General features: G+C 49.1%; 1 protein-coding gene across 1 annotated transcript in view; it reads left to right on the forward strand.

Annotated features, from left to right (window-relative positions):
• The window catches only part of LOC130608014 (collagen alpha-1(VII) chain-like), a 110,180-nt gene extending 88,597 nt beyond the window's left edge, over nucleotides 1–21,583 (forward strand). The window contains exons 71-84 of the mRNA XM_057425596.1: nucleotides 2,731–2,811; nucleotides 3,959–4,012; nucleotides 4,680–4,733; nucleotides 5,443–5,505; nucleotides 5,927–5,989; nucleotides 7,403–7,519; nucleotides 9,995–10,072; nucleotides 11,256–11,309; nucleotides 12,155–12,203; nucleotides 13,039–13,077; nucleotides 14,800–14,967; nucleotides 18,014–18,085; nucleotides 19,115–19,285; nucleotides 21,255–21,583. Of these exons, the coding sequence (XP_057281579.1) occupies nucleotides 2,731–2,811; nucleotides 3,959–4,012; nucleotides 4,680–4,733; nucleotides 5,443–5,505; nucleotides 5,927–5,989; nucleotides 7,403–7,519; nucleotides 9,995–10,072; nucleotides 11,256–11,309; nucleotides 12,155–12,203; nucleotides 13,039–13,077; nucleotides 14,800–14,967; nucleotides 18,014–18,085; nucleotides 19,115–19,285; nucleotides 21,255–21,268 (1,077 nt within the window). The 3' untranslated portion in view covers nucleotides 21,269–21,583. The remainder of the gene's footprint in view (nucleotides 1–2,730; nucleotides 2,812–3,958; nucleotides 4,013–4,679; nucleotides 4,734–5,442; nucleotides 5,506–5,926; nucleotides 5,990–7,402; nucleotides 7,520–9,994; nucleotides 10,073–11,255; nucleotides 11,310–12,154; nucleotides 12,204–13,038; nucleotides 13,078–14,799; nucleotides 14,968–18,013; nucleotides 18,086–19,114; nucleotides 19,286–21,254) is intronic.
• The last annotated feature ends 598 nt before the right edge of the window (nucleotides 21,584–22,181 follow it).

Below are 22,181 nucleotides of genomic sequence, written 5' to 3' on the forward strand. Positions count from 1 at the left end.
GGGTACCTTGGAGTCTTTGCAGGAGGGTATCAGGCTGACCCATCTCTGAGATGTAGTGCCTGAGAACGAAGGCACATTGTGGCTATGAGGGCCAGTGACATCAGGAAAGGATTCTGGGGGGATGATGCTCAGAACTGTGTCAGATAATTGTGAACAGGACAGTCTAGACAAAAGACACAGCAGGGAAGGATAAAAACACAGATGAAACTCTGAGGTTGAGACTCCCAGCTAATTCATATGCATCATTCCATCAAATATTGAGCACGGAAGCCCAGGAGGTGGGAAACCTTTAAGCAGAGGTTGCAGCCTACACCAGGGTTTGGGAATGCATCAGTCCTTTGATGTGCATCTTCAATCAGATCCATCCTTTCAGGGCATGCCTGGAGGCGATGTTTCTGCTGATGAGTTTCCCCCTTTCCCAGGGTGTCCCAGCTAATTCCCCAGCTTGTTCCTCTGAGTGGAAGCCAGGAGCCTGCAGACCAGGCAGGCTCCTCCCTGGCTCCAGCCCAAAGCTTCGCAGGAATTTGTGCCTGGAAGCATTGATCCTCGGCTGCTCCAAGACGTCTTTGCGTCAACAGGCAACGCTCAACACTTATGACTAAGCCTCTGCGTTGCTCTGCCTTCGTGGTACCTGGTGCCTCTGCAGTTAAATGAAGTCTGTTCCAAGCAACACTTTAATAACAGAACCAAACAGCAAGAGCCATTTCCAGTACTCCAGTAATTGCCTTTAAACTACCGTTTGACGAGCTTTATTGCCCAGCAGAACATGGGATGTAAATCGGAGGGAACAAATCTTCATTCAGCTTCTTTCCCTTGCTTGGTCTCAAATGTTTTGCTCTTCCTCTGTTTGTTTTGTTGGTTTTTTTCCTTCTATTCCATCTTTTTCTTCTCCTTGGTGCAGATGGTCTTGAAAAGCATCACCCCTCTGACCTGCTTCCCCCCCAAGATGAAGCAGGGACAGACCTGCTGTCATGTCCAAGCCTTATTATAAACCTTCTAGTCCATATGACAAAGTCTTTTCAGCCCATGATGAGTAGGAGTCCACCTACAGCAAGAGAAGACCCAGGTCAAAAACTTGCTTATGATTACTGGACCAAATAGGTATGGCGTAGACCCAGCTGCCTTTCAGCCTACCAGCGCATATTGTGAGCTTAACTCTTCCTAAAGCCATTTGAGCCCCTCTCACGTCAAGAGCAGGCAAGAAGCCTCTCATGATCTAAGGCAGACAGAAAGAGTTGGACACATGCAGGTAAAGAAGCACAGGAAAACAAGGAAAGGAGAGACCTTTTCACAGTAAGCACAGGAAAACAAGGAAATGTCTTTCCTTTCCTTGTTTTCCCTCTCCACAAGACATTGGGGATAACCTAGAGGAATACTAAAGCAAATTTGGAACTCTCTATTTAGTGTCAGGTTCCTTCAGGATCAAACAGTGCTCAAGAATAAGCTTTTTAGCCCATCCCCTTGAATACAGGTGTATAAATCCCTGGCCAGGTGGATCTGTACCCAGTTCACAGCTATCTCAAAACCATGAGGCACTTGAAGGTATCTTGGGCTGGTGAGGTTTAACCATCAAACCAAAAGGTTTATTACCTTCCTAGCAAACAGAGAAGCTCTGGTTAGCTGGGGTTTTATGATCCATTTACTTCCTCAGATGGAACAATATATTGATCATGTGAATAAATAGTTACCAGTAAATAAAGAGCTTACACAAGATGTTTATGCCTGATAGTGTAGGCAGAGCTTGAGGAACATGGACTTTTATACCTGGGAATGAGAAGGTAATGGATCTGTCCTTGTGGTCTGGTACAGCACCATCCCACCCGGGGTCTCTGGGATGTTTGCTTGTCACTGTGGTTGTGTTTGAAGTGTCCATTTGTCACTAAAAGGAGGAGTAATTTGGTGCACAAATCTGGTGGCTGATTTTTTTACTATATTTTGGGGTAATAAATGTGTTTCCTTTCAACAACCAGCTGCAAACGAATCCCAAGTGGAGAACGTCACTTGTTCATCTCCCTATCTGCTTAAACAGCCAATTCATTCTCTGAATTAGCACAGCCCTGTGCAATCAGTGTCTTAAGTGGGGATAAATCCAATTTCATCTCGCATCCAGGCTCTGAAAACTACCATCAAAATTGGCCAGAATGGATGAGTAAACTGTGGGAACCTTGCAGAAACAAAAAGGGCATTTCCAGTTGCTTTCAGTTTGCTACCAAAGCAGTAGGAGGCCCCTTGCAAAGAGGCCCCAGTGCTGGATGTGGCTCCAATGGCTGGGCTGGGTGAAGATCTCTCTTTGGACTCTCAACTCTCCAGATGGGAGATCTCTCAACTGCAGCTGTGAGCAACATCATGCTTGGGTCCCTCATTCACCAAACCAGATTTCACCACCCAGTGTTGCTTGCCTCGCGTTCAAAGCCATCACCACCTAAATCCTCTTGGCCCAGGACTACTCTGTAGCTGCTACATGCCTCTATTTCCCAAGCTGTAATTATATCAATTCACAGGTTGCATTTGCTAGTGGCTTACAAGCTTACCAGTAATGGGTGCTAAATCCCAGCCTCAGGTCTTGGTATTAATGTATTAAGTGTTAGTATTAAGGTATTAAGGTAGTTTCTGACCGCTGACTGCAGGAACATGCAACCCAGGCTATTGAGTCTCCATCCTGATGACTGTCCTCAGCCACCTTCCCTGCAAGAGCTGACACAGAATGCATTTCTCTCCTCTTTCTGGCAGGGTGCAGCAGGTCTCAATGGGCAGAACGGACACAAGGGAGCCAAAGGTGACAGAGGTCTTCAGGGGGAGAAGGGGAAGCCGGTGAGTAGCAGGGAGGGACGTGGTTCATTTGGGATGTGGAAAGAGGCTCTGTGCCTTTCTTGTATCCAAGTTCATTTCTCCTTCCATACCCTGCGTGCCTCAATACTGCAGTCAAGCTCTTGCTCAGGGTCTTTCCAAAGCAGAGATGAAATCACTCCCTAAACATCCTGGAGAAGTCTGTAGTGCACATCCTGGCCTGATGTTTAGGAGGAACCATTCTCTGGATGCCAACAGAGAATCCATGTCTCTAACAAGAGACTTTTAAGTTTTCCCATGTTTTCCAGCATGAGTTTTCCTTTGTTACTTACCAAGGCCTAAATTTCAAGTTCCTTCATGTACCAGGTCCAGTTCTCCTCGATGCTGACCTGCTTGGTGCAGGGAGCAGTTAACAAAGCAATCATTTGCTAAAGCCCTTATGGAAGAGCTGGCTGTCTCTCATGACAGAAGGCCTCCCTTGTCCCCACATAAGTTCCTGCACATGGATGGGACTTAGCCCCCTGAAAACACATCTCCAAAGGGATTCCTGGTGGGAACATGCCTTCACTCTCTGGAAACGAACTGAAATCTGCTGGTGTTTTTCTCCTTTGTTTTCCCATGAGAGAGAAGAAAACAGTAGAAGATTTTGGGAGGGAGCAGGAAGGAAAGACCTCACTGAAAGTAATGAGCATCCTCTAGATCGTTCAGGTAGTGCCTGAAGGATCCAGGCTTTGAGTGGCAGCCTGTATTTCCACAGGCAGTGACCCACAGAACTGCTGAGTGAGACCATCTTAGCACCTCCATAGTGCAGGTCCTTGTGATTGGAGCCACTCCATTAATTAGCTTCCAAGCCTCAGTAGCAGCCACTCCAACACAAAGATCCTCAAGGGTCATTGTCTAAATGTTGCCCATTGTAAGCTACAGACCCAGTGGAGACTCATCACAGCACTTGTCCCACTTCACTAGCAGCACTGTCGCAGTCATCCATCTTCTGCAAGGTCATTCCCCGTCCCACCACAGAGCTGGTTGCATTACTAACGTCATCTGCTGATTTTCAAGTTGCTTCTGGTGATTAAAAGCACAGTATAAGTGCAATGTGATGCTATCACCAGGGCCGTATCCTTTACCTTTCAGGCTGTGCATGGTACGTTTGTCTTCTTTTCTTATGCAGGGAGGAAAAGGTGATGCTGGGACCACTGGTGACATGGGACAGAAAGGAGCAAAGGTAGGAGATGGGTGAGATCCTGTAAGTTCTCCATCCCTGGAGATAATCAAAAGCTGTCTGAGCATGGTCCTCATCAACCAGCTTTAGATGGCTCTGCTTGAGCAGGGGGGTTGGACAAGATAGTGTGAGGTATTCCTGCCCATGGCAGGGGGGTGGAACTGAGTGATCTTAAGGTCCTTTCCAGCCCAAACCATTCTATGAGCCTAAGATGTCCTTCAGAGCTTCCTTCCAACATCAACCATCCCATGATCCTGTGAAGCAGAGGTTTGGGCAAGCAGGGAACAGAGCTCAAGCTCCAAGCTGCAGTGAGGCTGATGAAGAAGGATGCTTTGAGCGAAGGAACAGCTTGCAGCTTGACTTAGAGCAACCTGCTCCATTGTGCAAGCACACCAGGGATGCTCTGGGCCTCCAGCCTCATCCAGCATCCTATAACTACAGCTAAATCCCACCCGGTGCTGCACCACTGACAGGGTGATTATAGGAAGGACTGCCCCAAGCCTTCCCTGTGGGGTGCAGGTGTAGAAAGACCCTTCAGAACAACAAGTGGTCTGCTACTTCAGACCATAGTAGCAGCTACATTGGAGTTAATCCTGTGTACACATGGAGTCCCTCACTCCTTCCCTCACCTTGACTGAATGTCACCACCTATGATCTGCTTTATCCTCAGGGCTTACGAGGGCTTCCAGGACGCATCGGAGCTCCCGGAGCCAAAGGCATTAAGGTGAGCTAAGCCCAGCTTTCCATCCTGCTTTGGCTGCCCCACTTCCAGCAGTGTTTCCCACTCATCCCAGGAAAGCATTGTGCACGAAGAAGCCACCCTCACTCTGGCCCAAGTCCCACTTGGTGGGATACGGCCATGCGGAGCAGGCAGCAGTGGATGGAGAGGTTTTAAGGCTTGAAGGGAACTTAATGATAATCTGGACTAAAAAACACCAGACCTTGCCCAAATCCCCTCCTGCCCTGTGGCTTAGCAACTGCCTGGACTCAGTTTGCAATCAGTGCTGGGCACATCACTCCGGCTGTCAGCATCATTAGACCTTCCTCTATAAACAGGGATAATGGTCCTTTCATGAAGGGCTTTGGAAAGCTTGATAAGAGCTAAGGGAGCTGTTAACAGCTGAGCTGACGGGATGTGGTGGTGTTATTATTGTTGCTGTTATTAGTATTTGCCTTCATTGGCCTATTGGGTAAATGAAGCACTGTTCAGTGGGTTTGCCACCTACTTTCATGTAGGTGGGCTTAGAGTTGGGACAGTCTACCATTTATACTGGTCTGAAGTAAGGCTTTGCCTATATTTAGGTTTCTGTTACCAGCAGTGTCATCCTGTTCCCCCTCAAGTAGCACTTGACCTTGGCTTTTTGCAGCCAGTTTTCCCAATGTTGGAGGAGTTGTTTGTGCTTACAGCACATTCTTTGCTGTTTCATCCGCAGGGAGAACCTGGCAGTCCTGGAAAACCAGGGATCCCAGGATCAGATGGACTGCATGGACCAAAGGTATCTAAATTAGGCATCTCCTACAAGAGGTTTCAAAAAGCTTTGCAAATGCTGCAAATCCACCTCTGCAACGTGCTAATACCTTTCAAAGGGCATAAATGGGGTTATTCTAGATCTGTTCCTATAAGCCAACATGGATCTGGGTGAAGATGCTTGGATACTGAAGTAGGGACCCCTTCACTCACCTCTGCAAGACTCAACTGTGTTCATCCACCCCATCCCTGATGCTCCACAAGCATCACTGCACATGCCGCGTAATGGAGCTTCTTAATGTGATTTCCTTGTTTCCTTGGGTACCACCAATGCACAGGCTCAGAGACCCAGTACATAATAGTGTAATCTGAAGAAAAGCTGGTTCATGCAGCAATTTGCAACCTTGCCAAGTCCACATTGGCCATGATTTTATCTTGGCTCGTTCCAGGGTGAACAGGGAGCATCAGGGGATGATGGTGCCTCAGGGATTCCTGGAGAGAAAGGAGAAAAGGTCAGTGCTCACCAGGCTGCATCAAGCTGCCATTTATAGAAGGATAAATCTGACATCCATCAGGTGGAGTTAACAACGTTATACACTTTCTGCATCATAGGTACCCTTTCCAGTGGTCAAATGTCAACTGGCTGGAGCATTAAAGGTCCCTTCCAACCCAAACTATTCTGTGACTCAATGATTAAGGCTGGAACTGCAGGTGGAAAGGGCAGGAGAGGGGAGGTTTCCTTAAACTCACCTTCTGCCCATGTATGAAACCCCAGGAGGAAGCCTGCTTAATGTGAGGAAAACCATCCAAACCCTTCTTGGGATTAGTTGTTGGAGTTTATTCAACACCACCATGCCCAGGGTAAAGGGTGCCTGGGATGCTGTGGGGCAGAAAAGCTGGATAATGCTGGACACATGGACACAGTAGTGGGAAAGGTCTCCAAGCTGACCCTGGGCTCTGCTCTCAACTGCATGAGGAATCCCCACTATGATCATCCCCCTCCAATCTTCTTTCTCTGCATTGCTTCATTTTCCATTTTCTTCCCTAAAAGATCAAGTCTAAAATTTGTGCCTTTCCATGGAGGGAAAAAATAGGGTTTCAGTTAAAAAAGAAAACTAGACATTAATCCCAGCAGCCTCCATCAAGTGTTCTGGCATTTTCCAGCCCCTCAGGCCCTTGTCTCATTCAGCTCCACCATCTGGTGTCCATCTGATTTGGGATCTTAAAGAATTTATTGCTTTTATTGATAACAACGCTTCTGGTCATCACTCCGCAATAGTCATCTGTGTTGAACACTAAGGGTTCTTCTGTTGTCAGGCAACCCTTCTAGCTCACTGAGTCTCTGAGCTATGAATGGTTGGAGGCTGGGAAGTCATTTCCTGGTTAATCTCACTCCCTTCCTCTCCTCTCCCACAAACATCTGCTTTCAGCCACTGCTGCAGGTTGGGTGTTGGGTTAACTGGAGGGCTTTCCTTCTGCTGTGGTTAATGGGAGCCTTTTCCATTCCTACACATCCGTGCCATTCACAGTGGTACAGGTGATTGGGAAATTCATAGGCCAGCTCATGGTAACTTCCATTCTCCTCCTTGGGAGTCGTTGTTTTTCCCAGGGTTGCAGACTAGAGGATTCTGCTTACACGTGCAGGGAGAGTTGGGCATTAGGTATCATTAAGCATCATCCCAGAGAGAGGGTGCCCATGTCTTCCCAAGCAATGAGATGCCTTCTGGACAAGTAAAGGTGAAGAGCAAAGCTGAAGTGATCTCTACCATACAACTGGTGCCCTGTTAATAGCACAACAATAAGAGATAAAGTAGGATACAAGTGGTCTCCTCTTATTGCCAATGCCACGGGAGTATTTGGGTAATACTTGGCTGGCCTGTCTCTATAACCAGCTGTGCTTCAACTGCTCTGTTGGTGATCCTCAGGGGACCAAAGGAGTTCCTGGCTTGGGAGGCTTCAAAGGACAAATGGGATGGCCTGGGAAGACTGGAGTCCCTGGACCAGATGGGCCTCAAGGGCCACAGGGTGAGCCAGGGCCACAGGTGAGCATGCCCTGAACCATGGTGAGATCAGCGCCTTACATCCCCATGCGACACAGCATCCCAGATGTGCCCCCACGTCACCATGTGCACATACATCACCCCTGCCCTTACAAGCTGATGTGTCCCACATTGAGGTGGCTGCAAAGTCTGTTGTATTTCTGTGGGATCTTGGCCAAGTTACTTCATCTCTTGGTGCATTTACCACCGGAGATTCATTTCTTTTTCCTTTCCTCTCTTCTTTGCCTCTCTGCAGTGTAAGATGTGACCTCTCAGTCAAGAAAGGAAGGCTGATAATTTCAAGTTAGCTGGGCATTAAGTGCACCTTTCCCGTTGTTAATTATGTGGGATCAGGATGCCAAGGCTTTGGAAGGAGCTGGTGGCTTTCAGACCCTGTTTGCGGGCCACCCTTAATGAGTGTTTTTGCATGCAAGACATGCTGTGCACCTTTTAAATGTGACAAAAAGACTTTGAAACAAAACACGTTAATGCTGTTGATGAGCAGAAACACTCTGCCCCCAGATCCTATGGTAATGAAGAGTGTCCTGCTGCTGCCAGCACAATGCAGAGGGGACGATGATAGAGATTAATGCTAAACACCCGCCCTTAGATAGCATCCATTAAGTAATGAAGGGCTCGTCAAGTGAAAGAGGACTGGAAATGAAAATACCCTTCTGGTCTGTGCTGAGCTTCAGGCTTGGACAAGAGAATACATAAATAACATGAAAGAATTGAGAACAAAAGAAAAGCTGGACTTGAGTACCTACCTGAAAGACCAGCTGCTATCCATAGTGTGAGGGATGGCCCTGGTTTAACTCCTGCCACCCTCTGAGTCTGGTAGGTATCTGTCGTCCCATGTTTCACCCTCGAGTGATGTATCCCTATAGAAATATGTGTATGGTTTGTAAAATACTTGAGTTTTCCTATTCTGAATGGGAATTAGATGGTGCTTTGAAGACAAGGGAAGGAGGTAGAGACTCTGGAAGGATTTTCCTGTTATGCCCTGCTGAATTATTCCAGCCAGATACTCCAAACTCTAGTCACCAGTGAATACCCTTCACCAAGTGAGAAGCGCATGCAATAACATGGAGAATTTAGGTGATGTGTAGCTGCATCTGACAGCTCAGGACTGTGCTGGTAAGAGGTACACCAATGAAAATTGCTTTGGCTTTTGAGGATTGAAGTTGGGACCATTCAGACCCAGTCTGAATGAGTTTGGACCTCATCAGATCAGCTCTCCTGGGTCTCAAAGGTCTCCCTGTCTTCAAGGCACTTGCAGGACTTGGGTGGTGTAAAGGTGTCTATGTAGGCTATGTATGGGGGAAAACCTGGTTTTCCCCCATATGGAGAAGAGCATCACATGCTGGGAAAGCTGTTACCCTGCTCTTTGGAGCCACAAACCAAAATACTCAACACCAGGTTTTAAGTCTTAGGGAAGAAATGATTAAGGAAGGGAAAATGCAGGTGGTGCAGCAAGTTGCACTGGTGGTCAAGCTGAACATCTGTATTGTGTCCTGAGGCACCATCAAATAAAGGCTTGACCTAGAGCAATCTGCTCCATGGTACAAGCGCACAGGGGATGCTCTGGGCCTCCGGCATCCTGTAGCTACAGCTGAATCCCACCCAGTGCTTCACAGGTTGATTATAGGAAGGACTGCCCCAAGCCTTCCCCTACAGGGTGTAGGTGTAGAAAGACCCTTCCAGAACAAGAAGTGGACTAGATCCAGCTTCAGACCATAGCAGCAACATCATTCTTCTTCCCCTTGCTCCCCAGGGCATACATACCTTGCAATGAAAAATGTATCAAAGGAATCACAGAGAGGAGGAAGGAGTCAAAAGTGTGAGATCCCCTCATGCATCTTTAAAAAGGCTGGAAGTTTTTACGTTAGCAGCTACAAGCACTGCATGCTCAGAAAGCTGTGTATGAGATAACAAATGGCTTGCTCAGAAAGCTGTGTATGAGATAACAAATGGCTTTTGTTTGGATGCTGATTAAAGAGGGACTGTGAGATGCTACTTCCTACACCCACACTGTTAGTGCTCCTCTCCCTATATTAAAAGAGAAAGTCCCTGGGTCTGAGCTGCAGCAGCGAGGTTACCCTCATTTCTAATGTGGGAGGGGATTATCTCCATCTGCAAGGCCTTCTCCTCCTGCTGAGGCTGTTTCTTAAATCAGTGCTGGGACAAACAGAGTGTAAGAGGGAAAACTGCCTTCTGCCCCTGTAGCATCCATTTTTTCTGCAGGGAGGGACCACAGGAAACACTATGTGGTTGCCCAAGGTAGAAGGGACAAAGCCCAGGGCTGTGACCCATCATATCTGATCTATCTGGGAAGCATCTGAGATCCAGAGGGCTCTGAGTGTCTTCTGCTACTGATGCCCAGGTTGGGCTTTAGGGGGGAGAACCCCAGCTGGTGCTGTGGGGTATCTCTAGAGGGTACTTAGACATCGCTAACTGAGCTCTGCTCTTCTTCTCTAGGGTCCACGAGGGAAAAGAGGGAAATCTCAGCTCTGCCTTAGGGGACCACCAGGCATGGATGGGCAGAAAGGAGAAAGGGTCGGTATGAGGATGAGCTTCCCAGTGGGGCTTTTCACCACCCTGCAGCAGTGCAGAGCTCTGCACTGGGGCTGGAGGGACCACGGATGTTCAGGCTTGTGTTTCTTGCAACCACAAAAGCACAGAGAGCATTTTACTCCCAAACACCAGGATACTGGATATCCACCAGGCATTGGATCTGGGCAGTGCTGACCACACTTCTACCTGGAGGTATCTCCAACAGGGGCAACTGCTGTGAGCCCTGTGGGCTGCCTGTTGTTTTATGTAAGACTTCCATAAAACATCATATTTTGGGTCAGCACTATGCTTACCATGGCAGAACAAAACGATACTCAGTGCAGGACCTCACTGCAGAGGGGCAATGCTCAGCCTTTTAATACACATCAGAGAATACAAACAAGAGTTTAATCTCCAGATCCCAACCTGCAACCCATGTTCTGGGTCAGTCCTTACAGGCTGCCAACACTGACTCAAGGGCTTTTTGCATCAGGACATGGCATTGTATTAGCTCCATGGGTTGGTAGAGGGCAATGTGATTTCTCCTCGGTTTCCAGCCCCTGTAAGCAAGCGTGGATTGAGAAAAATGACTATTTAATTTAGATCGTGCTTCCTGTGCTCCATTTACTTTTATATTTTTTAGTGTTTTTAATCAACAAATCCAGTTTCTGGCAGTTCTGAGAGGAAAATTGCCCAAGGTATTTTCTCCTAAGAGGCAGAAAGCCCTGTTGGCAAACCTCAGCATCTCCCTCTGTTTCAGTACTGGGGCTGCAATCCCAGCCTGGTCTGGTTCCCAAAGGTTCAGATCCTCTCCACACCTCCACCTCAGCCTTTGTGGTCCTTTATAAATAGCAGAGAAACCTGACTTCAACTGGAGCTGTTTGCATCCTTACATAGGATGTATAAGGATGCTAACACATCCTTATGGATAAAGCAGCGCTCCCCAAAAACATGGGAGCCTGCACCCAGCTCTCTTCTGTTCGTGTTGCCTTGCACATGGATGAGTCCATTCCTTTCTGCTCAGTGAGCTACTCACAGATATCCCTAAAACTTATAGGAAATCATGTAAGCCTTTCTGCCTATCTCCCTTCCTAGCTTATCTTTTCCTCTCTAAGGTGCACTTATTCTTGGAGCATTTAATGGTCAATCTGCTGAGCTTTCGTAATGACTTAAGTGTTTTTAACAGGGTGAAAATGGTCCCACTGGCCAGAAAGGAGAAAAGGGAGGTCCTGGTCTTTCTGTGAGTACTTTAGCTCAAGATCACATCCTATTAGACAGGTTTGAATAGCAAAAATAGGACAAACTGCCCCTAAGAGGTGTAGGGGAGGAGGGAGATGCTGAGAAACAGATTAATTCAGAGAGTATCTGGGAAATGAGAGTGTTGGCCATTACCCAGGACATCAGAGGTGCACAGGCTGGGGTGGGAGCAGTGCTGGGCTATAGGATGCCAAGCCCAAGGCACATTTCTCCTCTCCCATCCTCTGTGTGGTGCTTCAAACTCCTTGCAGATAAGATCAGTGCCCATGCCCCAGGGCTGGTAACAGAATCCCAGCCTGGTTTGGGTTGGAAGGGACTTTAATGATCATCCCGTTCCAACCCTTTTCCATTGATGAAATACAAAGAAAGAGCAGGGGGGAGAAGTGTGCCCCATTTTCAAGATTAGCAAGCTGGCATTGCTGCAAAAGCTGTTCCTTTGCTTATAAATCCTGAAGGAGAGGGTGACCCACATGGGTCAGGACAAAATCCCTGTTGCAACTCCATTTAGGGTCTCCATCCTGTTGCTCGAGAAAATGTGTTTGGTGCCATTTGACTGATACGAGGTACTTCCATCTTTCCAGTGTATGGAGGCAAGGCAGGATTAGTTCTAGCATGGGTGTTGTAAGTAAAGATGTCCTACATGTGGGCTGCTGATGATCCCAGATCCCTAGGTAGAAAGTGGCCCAAAAGGGCCAAAAGGCTCTAAGGTCTCCCCTTCGGCAGCCTTCTCTTCTCCAGGCTGACCCAGCCCAGCTCTCTTAGCCTGGCTCCAGAGCAGAGCTGCTCACTGCTAATCACTGCTAACTCTGCTTTCCCCCCATGGCACAGGAGGAAGAGGTGAAGGAGGTGGTGAGGAGCGAGATGAGAGGCAGATGTGGTAAGTTGGCCCCTGAGCCGTGCTTGGGGCCACCCTCTGACACACACCAGCAGCTAAATTGGAGCAATTTGAGTGCTGGCACATGCTGGCTCTGCAGAGCAAATATCACCCATTAGAAGCAAGTGGAGACGCGTCACCTCTCCATGCTCCGAGATGAGTGTGGGCCTCTGGGCTGCCAGGGCTCTGCCATGGTCCTGACTTCCTACTCTAACTCTTAATTCTTTCCCTTTAAACACTATTCCCTCTTATTCCCCTGTTGTTTTGTCAGCAAAGCTTTTCCTCCCTGCTCATCTGCACTGCCCCATTGATTGGTGACAGGCACTGAGTTACAGGGGAAGTTTAGAGCTGCATTTTGTCTAATCACAACCTTTCAATTCCTCTCTACTTCTTGACACACAAACCTCTTCATTCTGGTGGTGAATAACTGTCAACCAGCACCATAACAGTAACAAAACCCACCACGTTAAGGGATGTTTATACCCCAGAATCCCAATATCACAAGGATGTCAGGCTTGGGGGATCTTGCTTTCCTTGCCCTGCAGAGTCCAGCTACCTGAGAGCCATCAGAGAGCTGCCCAACTCCTTGTGGTCTACCTATGGCCAAGGAGTGTTTGGGTTCACCATCACTTGCCATTGAGCTAGCGCCACATTCATTTCTGCCCAGAGATGTTAGGGGTATATTTGAATGCTTCGAAGAGGAGAAAAAGGATGAAAAGCAGTCCATGAAAGCATGTGCTGCCTGTAAAAAAAAATAAGGATTTTGCTGGAAAATCTTATTTACATAGGGAAAAAGAAGTAGCAAACAAACTATGTCCTGTCTGTCTTATGTTTGCAGGTTGTGGAGGTGAGTTGGGAAGGATGCTCATCGAAAGGGGTAAGGCTGCTAATAGCTATAGAAATGCATGTGAATTTGTGCAGTAAAGGATATTCTCCTTGTTTCACCAGCCTGAAACTGTAGGTGAAAAGATGTTGCTAAGAATAAGTGGTTTTTCTTGTGATTCAGTGCAGAAAATGACCCTGGATCACCAACTGCTTTTAGACCCTGGCTCTGGAGGGTATTTCTTGAGAGGAATAGGAGAAAACAGGACTGAAAGGGACACCTAGAGGTCTCCTGCTGTTACCCTCTACTGCAAGAGAGGATCAAACTATTCTTGACACCCAGCTGCACCCATGGGAACACCTCTCCCATACGTGGGATCCTGCCCTTGCCTCAGCCTCCATTTGTTTCTGTGATGTAAATAAATCAGAGCAAGTGAATCCTGCGCAGTGAGTGCTCTTGGACACAGCAGCCTCCATGCTCCTGCAAAGAGCAACTTTGGTGAACCCTTCATGGCTCAGGTGTTACCCAAGGGCCCTGTTATCTGCCTGGTTGATCCTTCAGCCGGGAGCATGTGGTCTTCTCCGTCCCTCATGCTCAGAGCATAGAATCACAGAATCCCAGACTGGTTTGGGTTGGAAGGGAACTTAAAGCTCGTCCAGTTCCAAGCCCTGCCACAGGCAGGGACATCTTCCACTAGAGCAGCTTGCTCCAAACTTGTCCTTGAGCACTGCCAGGGATGGGGCAGCCACAGCTTCTTGCATCATTTAGATAACACAGTGAGTTAGCAAAGGAAAGTAAACCCAGATCAAAGCCACAGTGGACACACCACAGAGCATTAATCTGGGGTGGATTCAGTCCGCTGGTCCACAGTGCTTTGAAACAGGTTTCTGGGTTAACTTTGCTTTGCGTTTGTTTAACTTTTAGGTGACATGGTCTAGTGTGAGGCATCCCGGCCCATGGCAGTGGGTTGGAACTGGGTGATCTTAAGGTGCTTTCCAACCCAAACCATTCTACGATTCTATGCAGTCAGGCTCCACTATATCTACTGTCCCATAGCTGCCAACTCTGTCCATCCACCATAAAACAGATCTCCTAAAATACCTGCTTTGCTAATGTGCTTCCAGCCTTGGTCCAGATCACGCTTGTCCTTCAAGACACTGGGCATCAGACATACCCAGTATGAAGGATGATGGAACCACAGCTTCAAACACATCCAGATGTAGAAGCTGGATGTGTCTAACTCAGCTAACTCTTTTTGTGGACTCCCAACCTTTGGGTAAACAAGTCCTACCTGAGAAGACAGGCAGTGCTCATCTCTATCCCATGGAGATGCTGATCCAGCAGCATTTCGTTATCCATGTAGTTCTGATTATGACTCCATCCCCACTGACACTGAGGTCCATGCAGTCATGGAGGTCCCAAGGAAGCCCAGCACACTTCTAGGGAACCAATTCCTCAAAACCAGCTTTTATTATTCCTAAGTTTAGCATACCCCTTGATGCCTTCCTTGAGAAGACAGTAGATGGTACAATGTCTCCTTAACTGCTTGCCTTTCTCTATACCATATGTAATTTAGCAATAGGTTTCCTACTTTGACCACATACCCCAATGGTCTATAGGCATTGGCCACCCAAACACAGTGTTGTGACTTCTCTCCCACCCTGTGTTGTGCAGTGACAGTCACTTTGTTGAGCTACAGCCATTTATCACACAATGGTGCCTTTCAAACTATGGCACCAGATCTCATCCTCACTGACCCAGAGATTAAACCCACAGGTCTGGAGGCAGCTGAAATCAACAGGCAGCTCCAAGGGGATTTTCAGCCTTGGGAGCAGACCAGAAGGGATGGTGAAAGCCAGGAGGAAATGCTTAACAAACCCCAGAACATGACCACATTGGTGACCTCCCTGAAGCCCTTCGTGAAGCCACCTTCACTTCTTGCAGGTAAGTGCAGCAGAATAACTGCATGTTTCCCATCATTCCAGTCATGGCAACCAGAATCTTCTGGAGCATTCCAGTGCTAAATCCTCTTCCCTGGGACTGGGCAGAAATAAGGCTGTGAAGGGATTTACAATGGGGGGGTCCTATGCTGTGATACCCCTGTGCTCATCTGTGCTCAGAGATGAGGTGAGCTAACACCTCTGGAAGGGGTGGCAGGTGAGGAAAAGCCAAAGTGTGTGGCCTCAGTGATGGTCATCACCTTCAAAAGGATGCATTTGAAAGGCTGGGAGGAGGGTGTTGTTTTCAGGCTGATTTTGTCCCTCTCTTCCCATTGTGTCCTTTGCAATCTCTAGTAAAGCTTCCTATCAGCCAGAAATTACATCTCTGAGACCAAACACTCGAACTATTACAGACTATTTCTGCCCAGAGCCTCATGAACCCTTTAATGGGTAAAACTACTGATAACAGCTAATGGGAAAACAACCAGCTCTATTTCTGTCCCTTTGTGTTGCCCAAGAGACAAGGGGGAGAGGGAAGGGCCAAGGTCCTGCCCTGAAGACACATGCAATATAGATCCATCTATACATGAACACCAGTGGGCTTGTGGCATCGCCTTACACTGCATCTACATCTGCACCAGGCAACTGGAGAGGGCAAGAGCATGATCCAAGACTGGATCCACATGTATTATCAAGACCCCAGTAGGATCTTGAGCAGCAGCAGGTAGACAAGCTGCAACCATCATTTTGGGGATGAAGACTGTTCAGCCATAGGGAGGTAATCTGTGTCCTGCTATTTGCCCATGGGCTGGAGGGAGGTTCATGGCTCACTCTGTAGGCACAGCTGATGTTAGCCTAGGAAGCTCCAGGACCACCTTGGGATGCAGTGGGTGTCATGGTGGAAAAGCCCAGGAGATGAGAGCCTGATGGATACAGGCTGATGGATCCCTTAATGTCTGGCTGAAAACAGCCATCTTTTCAGGGAGAGGATGGGATGGGGCAGTTTTAGCTGCATTTCAGATCATCTATCCTTTCTTCTGACCATGAACCATGGTGAGCATTACAATGAGGGAATTCTTGGCCCAGCTTCATGCAGACCTGATGAGCACTATGATCCCATTGGCACAGAGGAGCTACTGGTCAGGCATCCTCCTTCTCCTGTCCCCATGGGATAATGGCTTGTGGGTGGCTTTCACTGGCCCTATGGGCCTGCCCACTACCTGGGATGCTGATGGAGGCAGCAAGCTGCCTTTGGATGCCAGAGAGGGACTCTTCATCAGGGACTGTAGTGATAGGACAAGGGGTGATGGGTTCAAAGTGAAACAGGGGAAGTTCAGGTTGGAGATAAGGCAGAAGCTCTTCCCTGTGAGGGTGCTGAGGCGCTGGCACAGGGTGCCCAGAGAAGCTGTGGCTGCCCCATCCCTGGCAGTGTTCAAGGCCAGGTTGGACACAGGGGCTTGGAGCAAGCTGCTCCAGTGGAAGGTGTCCCTGCCTGTGGCAGGGGTTGGAGCTGGAGGAGCTTTAAGGTCCCTTCCAACATGCTTCTCTGCGTCGGAGCAATCCCAGGCACAGCTACAGGTTGGGCAGAGAAGAGATTCAGAGCAGCCCTGCGGAGAAGGACTTGGGGGTGTTGGTGGATGAGAAACTGAACATGAGCCGGCTTCAGTGTGCGCTCGCAGCCCAGAAAGCAACCGTATCCTGGGCTGCATCCAAAAGGAGCGTGACCAGCAGGTCGAAGGAGGTGATCCTGCCCCTCTGCTCTGCTCTTGTGAGACCTCACCTGGAGCATTGTGTGCAGTTCTGGTGTCCTCAACATAAAAAGGACATGGAACTGTTGGAACAAGTCCAGAGGAGGCCACGAGGGTGATCAGGGGACTGGAGCACCTCCTGTATGGAGATAGGCTGAGGAAGTTGGGGCTGTTGAGCCTGGAGAAGAGAAGCTGCGTGGAGACCTCATAGCAGCTTCCAGTGTCTGAAGGGGGCCTATAGGGATGGTGGGGAGGGGCTCTTCATTAGGGACTGGAGTGATAGGACAAGGGGTAATGGGTTAAAACTTAAACAGGGGAAGTTTAGATTGGATATAAGGAGGAAATTCTTTCCTGTGAGGGCGGTGAGGCACTGGAATGGGTTGCCCAGGGAGGTTGTGAATGCTCCATCCCTGGCAGTGTTCAAGGCCAGGTTGGACGAAGCCTTGGGTGAGATGGTTTAGTGTGAGGTGTCCTTGGCCATGGCAGGGGGGTTGGAACTGGATGATCTTAAGGTCCTTTCCAACCCAAACTATTCTATGATTCTATTCTATGATTCTATGAATATAAACCATTCTATGGTTACCTTTCCCAGAGCCTTGGGAAGAGATTTAAGGCAAACCTGTCGATGATGACCTTTTCTCCCATGTAATCTCCTAAGGACTAAAACGATCCCACAAATCCAGCTAAGCATAGAACTGGACTGAAATCACCACCACCCTCCTCTCTCCTGATGTCTGTGTCGTACATCGAAGACGTCATCCATCTGGCTATAGCCTCACTTTGTATGAAGGCAGCGTTTGGGATCGGGGCGGTTTCAGACCAATGGGATGTACCGCATCTGATTGAATCAGAGCTGCAGCCGTCGCCAGCCGACAATCCCATTACAGCCCAGATCCCAGGCAGGAGGGCTCATAAATCCCTCTGCTAAGTGATGAGCGCAGATAGGAGCCCCAAATGTTAACAGGATTCTGCAATGGGAGCGTTATTGCTGCCAGATTACAATCTTACAATCGCTCCTGGCTTCTCCAAGCCAAAAACTCCAGCCTGACATTTATCTCCTGCAAACAACCACAAATACTTCCATTTTCTCTGACTAACACCCAACCTTTCGGGGTTGTTTAACACCATTAAGACTTTTATTGCCGCCCCTTTCTCCCTCCCTTTGCCTATTGCTCTGTGACATTTATTAAGAGGACTTGTTAACTGGTGGAAAGGCAGGTGAGGCTCCAGCGATCTCTATTTAAATGGTGCCTGATTTGCTTGTGTGCCCTCATTACTTGTGGTTTCCATTTGCTTCCCCAGTGGCTCCCCGGGTGCAACAGGTAACGGGTCCCTCTCAGCACCAGCGCCAAGAAGCCCACTCTCAATTACCAGGTGAGATGCGCTGAATTAAGTAGCATTTAGGGAAGTCACTTCCTGGTGGGAAGTGTTTGTTGGCGTTGACATCAAGGGGATGTGGTGCTGAAGGAGTTACACATGCCAGCAAACAGTTCAACTCATAACATGGGTTTGGAATGGGCTTAAAGGAGCTGGTTTTGCCCCAGGGCATTGAGGTAGTGGTGGACAAACTGGAGGGTCTCTGGTCCCACCAGTGAGAGTCCCCCAAGCAACACCCCAAATACAACCACCCCTGCAAAGACATCACCCTGCCTAGGACACAAGGGTTAATCACCCCCTTGCAAAGGTCAGACACCACCATGGTGGGCACCACAGGGATGGACAGTGCCATGGAGCAACAAGGAGCTGAGGGACCTGGGGGGTTCAGTGTGGAGAAGAGAAGGCTCAGGGGGGACCTGATGGCTCCCTACAACTGCCTGAGAGGAGGATGGAGCCAGGAGGGGCTGGGCTCTGCTCCCAAGGAACAAGGGATGGGACAAGAGGAAACGGCCTCAAGCTGCACCAGGGCAGGTTTAGATGGAGCTGAGGAACAATTCCTTCCCCAGAGGGTGCTCAGGTATTGGAACAGGCTGCCCAGGTCAGGGCTGCAGTCACCATCCCTGCAAGTGTTCACACAGCGTGGAGATGAGGCCTCAGTGCCATGGGTTAGTGGTGGCCTTGGCAGGGCTGGGGAACGGTTGGACTGGATGAGCTTAAAGGGCTTTTCCAACCTGGCTGATTCCATGATTCTATGTTGGGGATTGCACTAGAAGACCTTTGAAGGTCCCTTCCAACCCAAACTATTCCCTGATTCTATGCTCATCCCACTATGGAAATCCAGTGCCAGATGCCTCACCTTGGTTCCTGTGACCCTTTGCTCTGCCAACCCCATTGCTTTGGGGTAAGATGTTGACTGTGTGGCCGTGGAAGTCCTTGGACCAGCCAAGGGGGAGGATGTAGGTGGCAAAGTGTGGCCTTTTTCTGCCTGTGTCCAACACATGGGTGGATGGGGGCTGTTCCCTGCAGAACCCTGCCTGCAGCCGATGGACGAGGGCTCCTGCCAGCACTACACCCTGCTCTGGTATTACCACGCAGAGGCAAACGCCTGCCGGCCCTTTGTCTTCGGGGGATGCCGAGGGAACAGCAACCGCTTCGAGACCAAGTGGAGATGTGAGCAGCAGTGCAGAACCTCGGCAGGTAACGCAGCCCTGAGCCCTCCAACCCTCCTCCTCCTCCAGCCAGCGCTGAGGCCAAAGCAGGAAACCCATCCACAGTGTACCCACCTCCTCTGGATTTGGTCTGTTGCTGTTGGAGCAAGTCCAGAGGAGGCCACAAGGATGCTCAGGGGCTGGAGCAGCTCCCGAATGCAGACAGGCTGAGAACATTGGGGCTGTTGAGCCTGGAGAAGAGAAGCTGCATGGAGACCTCAGAGCAGCTTCCAGTGTCTGAAGGGGGCTACAAGGATGCTGGAGAGGGACTCTTCATCAGGGACTGGAGTGATAGGACAAGGGGTGATGGGTTCAAACTGAAACAGGGGAAGTTCAGGTTGGAGATAAGGCAGAAGCTCTTCCCTGTGAGGGTGCTGAGGTGCTGGCACAGGGTGCCCAGAGAAGTGGTAAGTGCTCAGTTGTGTTCCCATTACCAGGTCTATGGGTTGTGGGGTCAGTGTGTGAGGCTCTTTCTCATCTCCATGCTCATCACAGGGGAGATGAGCTCCTGCTGGCCCTGACAGTAGTGCAAACACTACTGCTACCAAGCAGAGCACGAGCTGTAGCAGAAACCAGCCTCCCTAGAAAGATGCTCCTCTCTCAGCCTGTCCTCTACATGGACACAACCCCTCTGGGCATCAGGAGAAATGAATTAGTTCTCCATAATACATTATAAAAACCCCTCTGGTGCGGTTCATTTTCCCTGTTTCTGAAGAATATTAAAAAATAGAAATTAAAGGTGGAGATGTATAATTCCAGGTTCATTTCAGAGTTTTCAGGTGGTTGGTTTTCAGACAGGCACCTATTATGCATAAAATCAAGACCATTGCACACGCTGTTATCATCATCCACTTGAATCTTTCTGATACACAATGGACTTTGCACAGCCCAGCCCTCCTGTCTGCAAGAAAGGAAGCAGTGCAAATATTCACTGCTCTGCTTCCAGGTTAGGACAGGCAATGCCACCCTGGAGAGCTGAAGTGCTCTGTGGGGAGAAGGAGAATGCATTGTTTGGCTTAGGAAGGAGGGCTTTGCTACCCCAGTGCAGCCAGCCCAAACTGGGTGCCCTCTTCTGTCCATCCACTGCAGAGGGTAACATCACACCTTGGGCTTCATGGGGAGCCCATAGAATCATGGAATGGTTTGTGTTGGAAGGGACCTTAAAGCTCCTCCAGTTCCAACACCCTGCCATAGGCAGGGACCCCTTCCACTAGAGCAGCTTGCTCCAAGCCCCTGTGTCCAACCTGGCCTTGAACACTGCCAGGGATGGGGCAGCCACAGCTTCTCTGGGCACCCTGTGCCAGCACCTCAGCACCCTCACAGGGAAGAGCTTCTGCCTTATCTCCAACCTGAACTTCCCCTTCTTCACTCTGAACCCATCACCCCTTGTCCTATCACTTGAGAGCCTCTCCAGCATCCTTGTCCTATTGACCATAAGAGCAGCCAGGGTAGACCAACTGGCCCAATTAACCTGGTCAGTGCCCACTTTTGCTCACCTGTTTCTTTGCAATGTGCTCTGTGAGGGGAAGCCACTTTTGGTGCTTTAAATCCAGTCCCAACATCACCAGGCAATAAGTGACCCTCTTCCCAGCCAACACTTTACCCTTGGCAATAAGCATTAAGAGATAGTGTAGGCTTCACAAAGCAGCTGTAGATACCTCCAGCTCTGTATCTGCACTCTGTTGTGGGGTGATGGCACCCCTTGGGAGTCATGCAAATCCAAGACAGGCCCACGTGTCCTCTACATGCCCACTCGTCCTGGCTGAGTCTAAATGCTGCCAGGAGCTGATCTGGATGGGGACATTTGCTTTATGGATGTCATGACCTGGCATAGACAATCCTATAGTGTCAAATACCTCCTGAGCCACAGTGAGCATGGGAGGTCCAAGAATAAGCCCAAACTTGAGCCAACCTCCAACATCCCCTTTGTCTTCTCTTCCCTTGCTTATGAAAACCAGCCAGAGGGAGGTGATGAGCTGCAATTGCCTTGTTTAAATCCAAGAGGAACGAAGCTGGGAGAAGCATTACCAGGACACCTCAGAGGCTAGTCAAGCAAAAGAACCCATTTAACATGAAGAGGCAAGGAATGCCTAGAAGATGGTGCTGGAAAACTCATTATGAGCAGGAAATAAAGTGGTGTGAGGAGAGGGAAGCATCTGATTGCTCAGGAGAGCAGAGATGTCCAGAGGGTCACAACAGCACCACTCATCCATAGAAGTGCTGTGCAAAACGCATACCTGGAGTTTATTTTTGTAAAATAAAAGTGGTTTAATGCTGTTGTGTATAATTCCAGTTCATCATTCACCTGGAGCAGAAAGGTAGAGAGAAAGGTGGGAATTTCTACGTCCCCATGTCAGGGATGGGTGAAGCCACATCCCATGGCCTTTCAGCTTGAGCCTAAACTCCCTATGGCCTCTAGCAAGTCCCAGCTTCTCCTTCACTTGAGCATCCCTGGATAGGTTAAGAGGAGCCATCCCAAATTGTAGAGTACAGGGTTCAGAACCAGGCTTCTCCATGCAAAATGCCACCCCAGGTCCTCAAGGCATTTGGAGCTGCTGCTTGGAGAGGTGTGGACATCCAAGAAGTGGGAGGCTGAGCTTCTGGGTTTTGGCGGCCACACGGACCCAGCTGAGAGGAATCATATCCTATTGGATCTCCTCCAGGTATGCCGGCCCCTGGGAATGGTCACAGCAGCTTTGATGGCACAAAAGTCTCTCCTGGCTTTTGGGATACTTGTAATTTGCCAAAGCAGCAGCAGAAGCAAAAGGCTTTGCCTTCCCCTGTTGTGTTGCAACCAGGTAGGAAATATGGTGTCTAAATATGACACCTCTCAGATGTGGCATGTGCTGGTTGACCATGCCATTGCTGCCCACGGTACCAGCTTA

The sequence above is a fragment of the Pezoporus wallicus genome, unplaced genomic scaffold, assembly GCF_028554395.1.
Source record: "Pezoporus wallicus isolate ANWC-B61680 ecotype Strahan unplaced genomic scaffold, APGP_CSIRO_Pwel_v1 contig_4722, whole genome shotgun sequence".
Classification (NCBI taxonomy): Eukaryota; Metazoa; Chordata; class Aves; order Psittaciformes; family Psittacidae; genus Pezoporus; species Pezoporus wallicus.